The sequence below is a fragment of the Vigna angularis genome, chromosome 7 (genome assembly GCF_016808095.1).
Source record: "Vigna angularis cultivar LongXiaoDou No.4 chromosome 7, ASM1680809v1, whole genome shotgun sequence".
In the NCBI taxonomy this organism is placed as follows: domain Eukaryota; kingdom Viridiplantae; phylum Streptophyta; class Magnoliopsida; order Fabales; family Fabaceae; genus Vigna; species Vigna angularis.
Genome location: NC_068976.1, coordinates 26,384,985 through 26,397,395, shown reverse-complemented (window position 1 = coordinate 26,397,395; position 12,411 = coordinate 26,384,985). Strand labels below are relative to the sequence as shown.

The following is a 12,411-nucleotide window of genomic DNA, read 5'->3' as shown; positions in this document are numbered from 1 at the left end:
ATGAAAACCCCGACGAGAACAATCTGTCCTGTACTATTATTACCGAAGGAGCTTGGAGACACCGACGGAAGGTTGCTCTTCTGGGGAGCGGACATATGTAAAATCGGAGGTATTGCTGGTAATTTTCCCGGTGGTAATCCTGGTGGTGGTCGCAGTTGTGAATGGGGTGTTGACGCTGGAGCTGTGTAAAACGTTACCTCCGTCTCTCACCACTGACTTTCCATTAAAAAATATTAAATGGCATAGAGAGTTTCAAAAACTCACTTAATTTTTAACACGGATAAAATATTATGGTTTCCTCGGAGACATCAAAACATATAAAGTTTAAAATAAGAACGAAAAATAAAATATAATCTAGAAACTAAAAACATATTTAATCCATTTTATTTATTTATTTTGTTCATATCCTTTAACTTAAAATCTTTAAAATCTTAAAATTTATTTAAAAACATTGAAAATAAAAGACTTAATACCTTGTTTTGTCTCCAATTTCGTTTGAAAATGTCAAATTAATCCATCCTTTAAAAGATGCGTCAATTATGTCCTCACTTAATAAAATTTGCATCAATTAAATCCGTACAAACGGCGTTAATTAATTTTCTCTTTCTTTAGTTAACGTCGTTTGTACAAATTTAACTGAATTTTCTCTTTCTTTAAGGGATTTTATTGATACAAATTTTATTATGTGAGGACGTAATTGACGCATTTTATAAAGGATGGACTAATTTGATATTTTCGAGCAAAACTGGAGACAAAATAGGGTATTAAGCCAAAATAAAATTAATTAACTTTTCTCATATACTATAAGTATTTTAATTTTTTTAATAAGAATATCTAATTTTAAAATGATTAGCCATAATTGTTCAACGATTAAAAAAATGATAGACAACAGAAACCATAAATAAAAATATAGGACATTCAATACTATACAGTAAAACCATGAAATAATTAGTTTCCATATAATGAAAAAAGGAGTTTAATAATATATTAATTAGAAGGTTTCACAATTTAATTAATTTATTATGTTAATATATTTTACTATAAGGTATATTTTGTACGTTAATTACTTTTAAATTATATTTATAACATTTTTAATCACCTTAATATATATATATATATATATATATATATATATATATATATATATATATATATATATATATATATATATATATATATATATATATATATATATATATATCAAGTCTTTTTGATAGGTAGATAATAGATCATTTTGCTGGGTAATACAGTTTCAAAAGATGATGAATATATTGTTTTTCATCTTTTGCTTGGTGACCAGTCATAGATAATATTGTTGATGGCATTGAAGATACATTGAACGAAGATGTGAAGCTTGAGATAAAACAAAGTTTTACTATTAATTCTCCTCTCAAAACTATTAATGTATTTCATAATATTTAATATTTTTTTTATATGCTTTCTTTTTCTTTCATTGAACATGATATCACATTACATGAATTACTGATATTATTTTTATTTTTCTATTTTGGAATTTATAGACAAAGTTTGGAGACATTGTTGATTGTGTTGACATCAACAAACAACCAGCTTTTGAACATCCGTTATTAGCACATCATAAATTGCAGGTATATAATAAAAACTTTTGATGATATATTAATGCTTTGCTTTTAACTTTCTATCTTACTTTGATTATATATATTCACAATAAATTTTAATTTGTTTGTTTATTTCTTTACAGCTAAAACCCAATTTTGAAATAGAAAAAACAATTGAAAATAGTTCACAAATTGAATTTATGTTTGGACTTGAGGAGGAGAATTGTCCAGAAGGAACCGTCCCTATTCTTAGAACAACGAAATATAATCTTACTCAAGAAAATTTGATATCAAATGATCATATGTTGGTTCAAGACATTCCAGGAGTTCATGTAAGATATTTTATATAATGTTATAACTCAAAATTATATACATTTAATTTTGAAGTTTATTGATTATTTAAACGTATTTAATTTTGTAGCTTGCAGAAGTATCTCTCAAACGACGTTCTGGTCCTTATTATAAAGTTAGTGGAATAATGAACATTTATAATCCGAAAGTTAATCAGAAAAGTCAAATTTCTATGTCTCATATTTGGGTTGAAAAAGGTTCTGTAGACACCACCAACAAAATCTCTGCAGGATGGCACGTGAGTTACAATTGCATTTTTTATTTTCCTACCAAATCAATTTAATTTAATTTATGTTTTAAATTTGAACAAAAATGTGAATACTTTTAAATGTCTTTCTAGTAATCAATCAATTGGTAAGTTTTCTCCTTCTAATTTTTTTAACTCCTATGTCAACTTTCTCATTCTTCCTTTGAGAGTGATTTGAGATGATGAAAAAAATGAGAATATAATGATTAGGGGATGAAATACTTCTTTTAATTATTAAAAACTAATTAAAAGTAATTAAAAATTAATTATTTCTGTCCTTTTTTAATCTATTATTTATTTCTTATTATATACATACATATGTTTGTTAGAAGCAAATAAAGATAAATAAATAATAATTTATTTATTATAATCAAGAAAACATATCATATTTGTTGGTTTTTGGAAAATAATTATAAACAAAAAGAGAAAACGAACATAAAAGTTTCTAATTATTCTTGTACTTTGATATCAGGTGCATCCAGAATTAAATAGTGATTATGCAACCCATTTTTATTCTACATGGACGGTAAGAACAGATATCATTACATTTTGTTTTACCTTAATTTATAGAAACTAGACATGGAAGAGAATATATTTTCAGATATAATATTCTCTTTCCTCTTTATTGTATTAGCTTTTCTGAATTTTATGATAGAAGAATGAATATAACTAAGCTTCATTTCAATTTTTGTATACTACAGTCAGATAATTTCAGGAAAACAGGATGCTACAACGTTAGATGTCCAGGTTTCGTTCAGACTGACAGAAATATTTACCTTGGTTCTCGTTTTCCTCACGTATCGGTATACGGTGTATCAAGTTATGAGATTTACATTTCGATTACCCAGGTAAATAATGGTTAAATAATTTTTATTTCTAAATTATTATAAAAATATATGTTTGCTTTTTAAATTAAATTATATAATATGTAGTTTTTATATTTTATAAGAGTGTTTGTAAACTATTTTTTCCAACGATCAATGTATGAAGTATATTTCATGTGATAAAAAGAGTTTTATAACGAAATAAAATATAATATTCATATGTTATTTTTTGGAAAGAATATTTTTCATTAAATTTTATAAAATAAAGATGCTAAATAGTTGATAATTTAATTTAAAAACTAAATATAATTTTTGATGATAATTTAAAAACTAAAAATATATTTAATTTGATAACTTGTTATCTTATTAAATTTCAATTTAATTATAATAGTCTTAAATGCATAAGGGTATGGTATGTTATTTACTGAAGGTGACATGTGTTTTTAGGATGCAGAGACAAAAAATTGGTGGTTAACTTTGGGAGATAAAAACATTGGTTATTTTCCAGCAGCATTGTTTGTGAACTTGGGTTCAGCAGCCATAGTAGGATGGGGTGGGAGAACAAAAGCTAATATTGGTAGTCCTAGTCCTCCAATGGGATCTGGACATTTTCCTGATGGACATAGTCTCAATTCATGTTATTTTAGATCAGTATTTATTCAAGATTCATCAAGAGACATTTACGGACCTAAACCTGATCAAACCGTGTCCTTCACTGACAACAGTAAATGTTATGGTGTTACTTACTATGGAGATCAAAGAGAGTTTGGTGGAAGTGTTCTCCAATTTGGAGGACCTGGAGGTGATTGTGGAAAATAATCTTTATAATTATGTTTTATATCCACTTTAAGAATAAGCATCTTTGCTTAGTACAATTTATTTTTCTCTTCTTCTCTCTTTTCTCTTGTTTTTTTTCTTCTGTTCTTCTTTATTTTCTCTTGTTTGTTTTTCTTTAAATCAAGTTCAAGAAATGATTTATATACAACAGTTAATTATTGAAGTTAACAAGAAATTGTTTAACTATTTATTGTGTAAAAACAACAAAAATACCTAGTTTTGTATATATAAATAAATATATAATTATTGGAAGAATAAATAGACAAGCATGTTAAAAAAACTATAAATTTATTTTAATTGGATTCACTAGTGCAAAATTTGTCTTTCACGTCACGCAATAGACGTTGGTTCACGAAAACATCAACATAAATAATTGACCGGTGACATTTTTGTAAATAAGTTTGACTTTAGACGTCCGTTGTGGAGGAGCCCCGACGTGTATAATATTATACACGTTGGGACCTCTCCACACCAGACGTTTAAACGGCTGACAGGGAAATTGAAGAGTTAATTGTTTCAGCCTCTTAAACGTCCGTTGGAGGGGCCCCGACGTCTATAATATTATACATGTCGGGCCCCCTCCACAACGGACGTTTAAGCGGCTGATAGGGAAGTTGAAGAGTTAATTGTTTCAGCCTCTTAAACGTTCGTTGGAGGGGCCCTGACGTCTATAATATTATACACGTCGGGGTCCCTCCACAACGAACGTTTAAGCGACTGACAGGGTAGTTGAAGAGCTAATTGTTTCAGCCTCTTAAACGTCCATTGTGGAGGGGCCTCAATGTCTATAATATCATACATGTCGGGGCCCCTCCAACAGACGTCTAAAACCCCCCGCGAATATCAATTTTTAAATCCAAAACACGTCATATTAGTTATGGCCCCAACGTCTATAATATTATAAACGTCGGGGCCCCACAGTAGCCGACGTCTAGTGCCATTTATACTAAAATGGCGAACCCGCGAGGAATTACGCTCACTATTCATCGTCTTCCCCGCGATTTCACTCTGCGGCATTGCATTTTTAGGTGCGTTTTCTCTCTTTTGGAACATTTAAATTTACTTTTAATCCGATTAAATTTTTCTGTGATGAAATATCTTTGATTTGAACCAATTAAAAATCGTTTTCAGTGCGTTTTGGTGCAGTTTCTTGCGTGTTCTTGGGCATCGTTTTTGACTGTTTTTGGCCTACGTTTTAGGTCGTATCCTTCTCGATTTCCCTCCATTTCATTTGGAATCTACTTTTCAGGTTAGCTTCTTCGTTGATAAATTTTGTGTATGCATGTTATTGGGTTTTGTGTATGCATATTTTTTACTTTAAGGTCTGCATGTGTTATTGGCTTTTGAATATGCATGTATTAGTTGTGTTATTATAATTGTTATGTTAGATTATAAGTATCAATTCATTGAGTGACACTTTGTTTCCATTTGAAATTTAACACAAACGATTAATCTTTTAATCATTTGTGTTAAATTTTGAATTGTCCGATTGGACAGTTTGAGAAAAATAATTTTCATAATTTGCAATAACATGTAAGTTGGAGTTTATGGATAAGATTGATAAAATTTCGGTTCAGTATTTGTGTTGTTCTCCGGATGCATATTTGATTATGCTCATCGTTGACTACTCTTATTTCGTGTATTTCGGAGACCAATGTGAAATGCTGCCGAAATCTTATCAATTTTATGATGTAGATTATGAAAAATAATTTTTTTGAATGGGTAGGGCCTAACCTTGTGAAAGTTAAAAAACTTATACTGATGATTTTACGAACATAGTATGGATCGAAGCTGGATGAATGAACGTCGCATCAGTGAAGAATATGATAAGGGTGTTTTGGAGTTCTTGCAATACGTTGAACAAAATGCTAAGTCTATGAACGAGACATATTTTTGTCCCTGTGTTTGTTGTCTTAATCAAATACGGCAAGACTTAGGCAATGTGTGTGACCATCTATTCATGTTCGGCATAATGAAGACTTATACCGTTTGAACTTAGCATGGAGAAGTACTGGACCAGCCTACCACGTCACGAGGAACAAATGATGTGGAAGAATTGATGAGTGATCATTTAGAGGACATGATACGTGATGTCAGTGAACATGATACGTGATGTCGGTGAAGATAATTTTGGAAGAGCTAATTTGTATGATTCTCTTATAAATGATTCAGAGAAATCGTTGTTTCTAGGATGCTCGAACTTTACAGGTCTGTCTGGAACTTTAAAGTTGTTTAGTTTAAAAGCAAGGAATGGATGGACCGATAAAAGTTTCACCGAGTTGTTGGAGTTGTTGAAGGAGATGCTTCTAGAAAATAATACTCTACCTATTCGTAATTAGGAGGCAAAAATTTTTTTTATGTCCAATGGGTCTTGAATATCAAAAGATACATGTTTGTCCTAATGATTGTGTTTTGTACAAAAAGGAGTTTGTTTCGCTAAAGTATTGTCCAACATGTAGTTTATCCTGTTTTAAAAAGAAATCTGACAAAAATACTACTAATAAAGGTAATGATGGTCAAATGTATGTTCTTTGTTAAAGAAGATGCAAAGAACCTTAAATGACACTTTGACAAAAGAAAGTGCGATAATCTTCTTCGACACCCTGTTGATTCACCACAATGGAAAATAATTAGTGAAAAATTTTCAGAATTTGGTGCAGATCAAAAAATTGAGGCTGGGAAAAGGGGATTAAATTAAGGGTTGATGTTCAATTAGGATTTCAAGTTTAAAAAAGATAATAAAAAATGTTATTTACTAAAAGAAACCAACGAGCCACATAAGTTATTTTAACTCTTTTTTTCCTCTAGAATTGTTGAAACAACTAATCAGAGTTAATTGGCTTTAATACTAACGTTTTTGTTTTCTTCAAAATACTTTAAGCATAATTGATTGCCTAACGTAGCATTGTTAGGTTACAGCCACTATATTTACCTATCATTTAAACTATTTTTCTCTTTAAAAGATTCACATCCGAAATTAATTTCATGGAAATAATCAACAACTTTCGAACAATTTTTCATTAATTACAGAGAATATTAAAAATATCACTAATCATTCAAACAAAACACAAACATCTAAGGAAACATTCATAGCTAAATTATCAATTAATAAATAAATAAAATTAGCTTTCCATACTCCTAAAATTTTCAAGAATATATTCACATCATCATACAACTAAAGTAAGCTTCCATACATTTTTTACTTTTGACAGTGGCATGTGTCTATGTAATTGGTTTCGCAAATACCATTTGAGTTCTAGAAACAAACTTTTGATCCTCTGAGATGAATTGTTGATGTCAGCTATAAGTCCTTAAGATTGTTGTAAGAGCTGACAATAAAACAATAAAGATCACGAATAATGATTTCCTGAGGCGTGTAGATCATTGTCCTTAAAACTAAAAGAAGAAAGAAGAATGAGAGAAGAGTAATTTTTGATATTATGTTTTGGAGTGAATGATGTACTCTATTTATAAAGGTGACGAACCAGGCCCATGATCCAAAATATCTTTTTGAGAAAAAAATTATTTTAATAAATAAGAAGGTTGCAAATGAAGAAAGAACTTTGGCAAAGAACGTTGACAACAACATTTAAGCTGCACTAGACTTGTGGAACAATATCAACATTCAAAAATAGATATTTTACAATATTATATTCAAAATTTATAACATATTGGAGAACTTTTTTTATATCGGTTAGACACTATAATCGATATAGATTATTTAACATTTTGCCCTAAATTTCCTTCCACACTTCACTTTATCTGTTTTGAGATTCTTCTCCTTTATTCTCGTTCTTGTTCTCGCACTTCACATTCATTCTCTTCTACGCTTCTTACCATTGCTCTCGTTCACTGTTTGCTTTCGTTCTTTGTCATTACTAGTTGTTATTGTTGAAATTGTCGCTATGGTGGTTGGATGAAGTTGTTGTTCACCGCCACTGGTTGCCATTGTTGGTTCAAGCTCTCACCATGATGGATGGGTCAACCTTTTATATTCCTAGTCACTGGTTGCCATTATTGGTTGAAGTTATCGCCATGGTGGATAAGTGAAGTTATCTTTGTTTTTGTCACCGTGGTTGAAGCTCTCATCAATGGTGGATGAATCCCTCTTCGTGGTTGGTCCTCCAATGCTACACTGTTGTGATGAGTTTGTAAGTTGCAGTGTGTGGTGTGTGTTGGGCGTTCCAACTGCAAATACTTCCATAGTTGTTAGGTAAACTTTGTAGGGCACTATTTTGTTTGGCCAGAAATTGATCTTGGAATCTCAGCTACCGCACAGAAAAAAGGTAAACCATTTTATTGAATTACACTTGAATCAACATTTTAAATGAATGCAATGGATTTATGTATAGTGATGGATAACCAACAGATAAAGTCACACACACATATGTATATTAAAATAATGACATGAACTCAAATTCTATAGCTGCTGTTGTGTTTAGGTTGCTTAAGGCTAATATATAGTTTCTACCTCCGTGGTAGTGGTGGTGCCACCAAGTGGATGCTGTCAGAATTGGAAACCAAAGTGATAAAAAAGTCAAATTATTAGTGGCTATAACTGCAGAGATCAAGTCCTCTTTGTGCAAAGTCCTTCTTTTGCCTTGGATGGCCATGATTCAGGACCTTCTAGTAAGTTCCTAAATGAAGAGCTCACAAGCATTGGAGAAGATAATTGGAGCCTCCCCAGATATCATTTTAGCATCATCCCTTGACTTCTTCATGATCTTCTCGATCCTTGTCAAGGGAAAAGAGTGAGGCCCTGTCCTTCCTAGTACCCCTCCACACAGTAACCTTGAATATACACCAGCTTGTCTCATATCTGTTCTACTTCACTCCTTTGTGCTTCTAAGTTAACTTCAACTTCAATGGTCTTTGATATACTCTTTTAATTGTAGCTTCAATGTTATATATACACCATTATCATTGAATCTTTCATAGTTTCACTCTAATAACATGGTTGGCCAAGTTTGCTTTAGCTTACAAATTGGAATTTTAATAAATAATTATGATGAATTCTTAATTAGATTATTTGATTGCAAGAGTTTTATTCTAGCATTGGTTGCGACATATTCAAGGTTGCAAGGAACACATCACTTTCAAAAAGAAATTATAAAAAGAAATTATAGTTTATTGTACCACATGTAAGTAACTAATCATTCATAATATTAAAATATAATTATAAATTTTATGAAACTTTATGAATTTAACTTATAATGCTTGCGTCAATCAAAGAGCTTTGACTACGGATATTATGTCTTGAGGTACATGCAAAAAATTATATCTACAAATGTCGTTGACTCGTGAGATTTGGTAATGTAAACATTTTATAACTAATATCTTAAATCATTAATAGTATAACTTAACTCAAATTGTTCCTTGAGTAGATATTGGGTAATATGTCTCCTATGTTACGACCAGTCATAAAAGATGTTTGGGAGCAACGGGTTGCATTTCTTTTAAGTGTTTGTAGATGATGTTAGGTAATATATTAAATGTATTCATTATACATTGAGTTTATGAATTATTTTGATGTATAAATAGTAAAAACAATATTAATTATTTTGCTCATTGTATATATATGGATTGTATTCTGGAATTGAATTTTATGTATGTCTGCATGTAGATAGTGATACATACATATCTGGTATCAAAAAAAAGTGTCACTTTTTATACTAATTATTGTCAGAATAGGTATAAAAAGTATACTTATTAAAATTATATAAAAAGTAAGACTTTTTATACATGTTCTAGCAATAACCAGTTTAAAAATGGAAACTTTTGTACTGATTTAAAAATAGTACAAAAAGTCGAATATTTTCTATTTCTCATGCTTAATTGTATATTGTTTCGAAAACAGGTACAAAAAACTTTTTGTAACATAATGTCTTATTCTTTCTGTTTGCAGACACTCTGAGAGATACTTTGAGACTCTCCGAGTATATAAGAATAGTATAATAACATAGCATAGTGGAAAGTTCCTGTGAAAAAAGAAAGACGAACATGTGCAACCAATGTGATATCTCGATCTAATGATAAGATTTGTGTGCTTCTAAATACATTTCGGTCTTACAAGAACATTTACTTTTAGAATCGACACGTTACAAAATGGAAAACATTATAAAGTAGTTAACCATCTAAGAAAAAAAAATTGAAAACTAAGAAACAAAGATAACAAGAAAATTATAACTTTTTAATTAATGTAATAACTTCTGAAGTAACTAATTCAATTCATTCAATTAAAACATATAGATAAGTATTGTGATAAATTACTTATATTAAGAGTTAAACAATTTCACTTAAACTTTAATAATTTACATTTTTATAAATAAATAGAAGTAAATTGAGTGCTATTTTTTAAACTTGATATAATATTTGATTATAAAAAATTAATCTCCACAATTAGCTCCTCCAGGTCCTCCATACTGGATAACACCAGGAAACCCTACTTGTGGTCCATAGTACTCAATATGATAACAATCGCTATTGTCAGTGGAGGTTTTAGTTATAATAGGATTAGGTGTAAACTCCTCTCCTGAATTATCTATAATCTTAGGAGATCTAAAATAACCTGAATGGATACCCTTTCCATCAGGAAAATAACCAGATCCCATTGGAGGACTAGGACCATTAGCTTTACCTTGTGTTCTTCCACCCCATCCAACCATCGCTGCTGATCCTAAGTTCGAAAACAATGCTGCTGGATAATAACCAATGTTTATCTCTCCTGCATTTATCCACCAATTTTTTGTCTTTGGATCCTGAGAACATACAAGAGCTTTTTGTGAATAACATATCATTAACCTATATGTTGCTGCATGTATCATAAAATATTACAAATCCATAGTCATATTTACTTAAAAATGTAATTAAAAAAGGTAAGATGATACTAATCAAGCATATTCAATTTTAATTAAAGGCATAATTTTTACCTGGGCAATAGAAATGAGACCCTCAATAATTGGTCCACCATAGGTAGATGTTTTAGGGAAAGAGAAACCAAGCGAATACTGTCTATCGGTCTGAACAAAACCTGGACATTGAAGGTTGTGGCATCCTGTCTTCTTGAAATTATCTTTCTGTAATGTTTTGACATTCACTTAAATTTCATAAAATGCATTCTCTCCCATCTTTCATTTCTATAATTAAATTAAGATTAAATATAATGCTATCTCTTCTTACCGTCCATGCTGCATAAAAATGAGTCTTTGTATCACCATATAATTCAGGATACACCTGATATCAAAGAATGAGGTCAATTAGAAATTTTTTATGCTCTATTTTATCTATGCTTTAAAATTATTTTCATAAATATGATAAACTTTCTTTACTGTAATAAAATAATTGTATTGTTTTTATTTTATTTATTTTTCTTTACATCTAACATAGTAAATATATGGGTATAATAAAAAGGAAAAAAATATATTTTTTAAAATTTATAGAATGATAGATAAAAAAATCACAGGCTTAATTAAATTTTAAATATCTCGTAAATTTAATGAAAATAAAACTATTATTTTAAATAAAACAGGTATTGAACAAAAAAATATTTTAAATACTTCATGTATAGAATAAAAATCTTTAATAAGAACATAATTAAAAATACTTAATTTTTTTAATGATATTTAAGACACAAATTAAATGACTTCAAAGAAATAATGAATGTAATTATTATAACTCACATGCCATCCAGCAGATATTTTGTTGACAGATTCTATAGGTCCATTTTCAACCCATACATGAGACGAAGAGAGTTGATTTTTCTCTGTCATTTTTGGATTATAAACGCTATTTATTGCGCTAACTTTATAATAAGGACCTACTACATCGTCATATATGACAGTTGTTTCTGCAATCTATAAAATTCAACATATTAAAAGAAATAATCAACTTCAAATAAATATAATTTATAAAAATAAAAAAACTAACATTAAGATATCTTACATGAACACCAGGAATGTCTTTAACCAATATATTATTATTTACTAAATATTCCTTTTTGAGTGAGATCATCTTTTGCTCTCTCTTGATAGGAACAGTTCCTTTTGGGCATTTTTTTCTGTGAATCCCAAACATGGATTCAATTTGTGAACTATTCACACTTGTTTTCTCAATTAAATTTTCAAAGTTGGGTTGCATCTGTAAACAAAGAAGAAAAATTAATGTTTAGAATAAAAAACAAAGAAAAATTGAAACTTTAAACTAAAACTCTTAAAGATTTTAAAGTTGAACCTTTTTTTATATAATTTAAGGTTTTTTATCATTTACCTGTAATTTATGGTTCTTTAGTAAAGGATGGTCGAAGGCCGGTTGTTTATAAATGTCAATACAATCAATAATTTCTTGAAACTCTGACTATCAAATCCAAAATAAAAATAATATGATTAGTAATCTATGAAATATGATATGAAGGCAAAAGAAAAATGATATGAAAAGATTTAAGAAGATTATGAAATACATTAATAGTCTTGAATGGAGACCTATCTCTGAGTTTTGGATGTCTCTCAAACTCCAAATCTTTCTTCAATGTATCTTGAATACCATCAACATTATGACTAATCACTAAACACAAGCACAT

At 29.6% G+C, this 12,411-nt stretch overlaps 2 protein-coding genes across 2 annotated transcripts; one reads left to right on the top strand and one right to left on the bottom strand.

Annotated features, from left to right (window-relative positions):
• On the top strand, positions 1-3,818 carry LOC108336609 (uncharacterized). Its single transcript, XM_017573080.1, has 7 exons — positions 1-183; positions 1,521-1,607; positions 1,721-1,909; positions 1,999-2,166; positions 2,648-2,701; positions 2,877-3,023; positions 3,447-3,818. Exons 1-7 carry the CDS (start codon positions 1-3, stop codon positions 3,816-3,818), a joined length of 1,200 nt encoding a protein of 399 aa, XP_017428569.1.
• A 6,404-nt stretch (positions 3,819-10,222) lies between these two features.
• LOC108336608 (uncharacterized) lies at positions 10,223-12,411 on the bottom strand. Its single transcript, XM_052880708.1, has 7 exons — positions 12,292-12,411; positions 12,102-12,188; positions 11,778-11,972; positions 11,516-11,689; positions 11,016-11,069; positions 10,766-10,912; positions 10,223-10,594 (listed from the first exon to the last, which is right to left on the bottom strand). The coding sequence occupies exons 1-7, from the start codon at positions 12,409-12,411 to the stop codon at positions 10,223-10,225; spliced, it is 1,149 nt and encodes a 382-aa protein (XP_052736668.1).

What these genes read in the sequence shown, in the direction of transcription:
- LOC108336609 (XM_017573080.1), top strand. Translation starts at nt 1, where the DNA reads ATGAAAACCCCGACGAGAACAATCTGTCCTGTACTATTATTACCGAAG. An exon ending in GGGGTGTTGACGCTGGAGCT is followed by an intron (nt 184 to 1,520) that starts GTGTAAAACGTT and finishes TGGAATTTATAG; the next exon opens with ACAAAGTTTGGAGACATTGT. An exon ending in AAGACATTCCAGGAGTTCAT is followed by an intron (nt 1,910 to 1,998) that starts GTAAGATATTTT and finishes TTAATTTTGTAG; the next exon opens with CTTGCAGAAGTATCTCTCAA.
- LOC108336608 (XM_052880708.1), bottom strand. Translation starts at nt 12,411, where the DNA reads ATGTGCTTGTGTTTAGTGATTAGTCATAATGTTGATGGTATTCAAGAT. An exon ending in CTCCATTCAAGACTATTAAT is followed by an intron (nt 12,189 to 12,291) that starts GTATTTCATAAT and finishes TGGATTTGATAG; the next exon opens with TCAGAGTTTCAAGAAATTAT. An exon ending in TAAAGAACCATAAATTACAG is followed by an intron (nt 11,973 to 12,101) that starts GTAAATGATAAA and finishes CTTTGTTTACAG; the next exon opens with ATGCAACCCAACTTTGAAAA.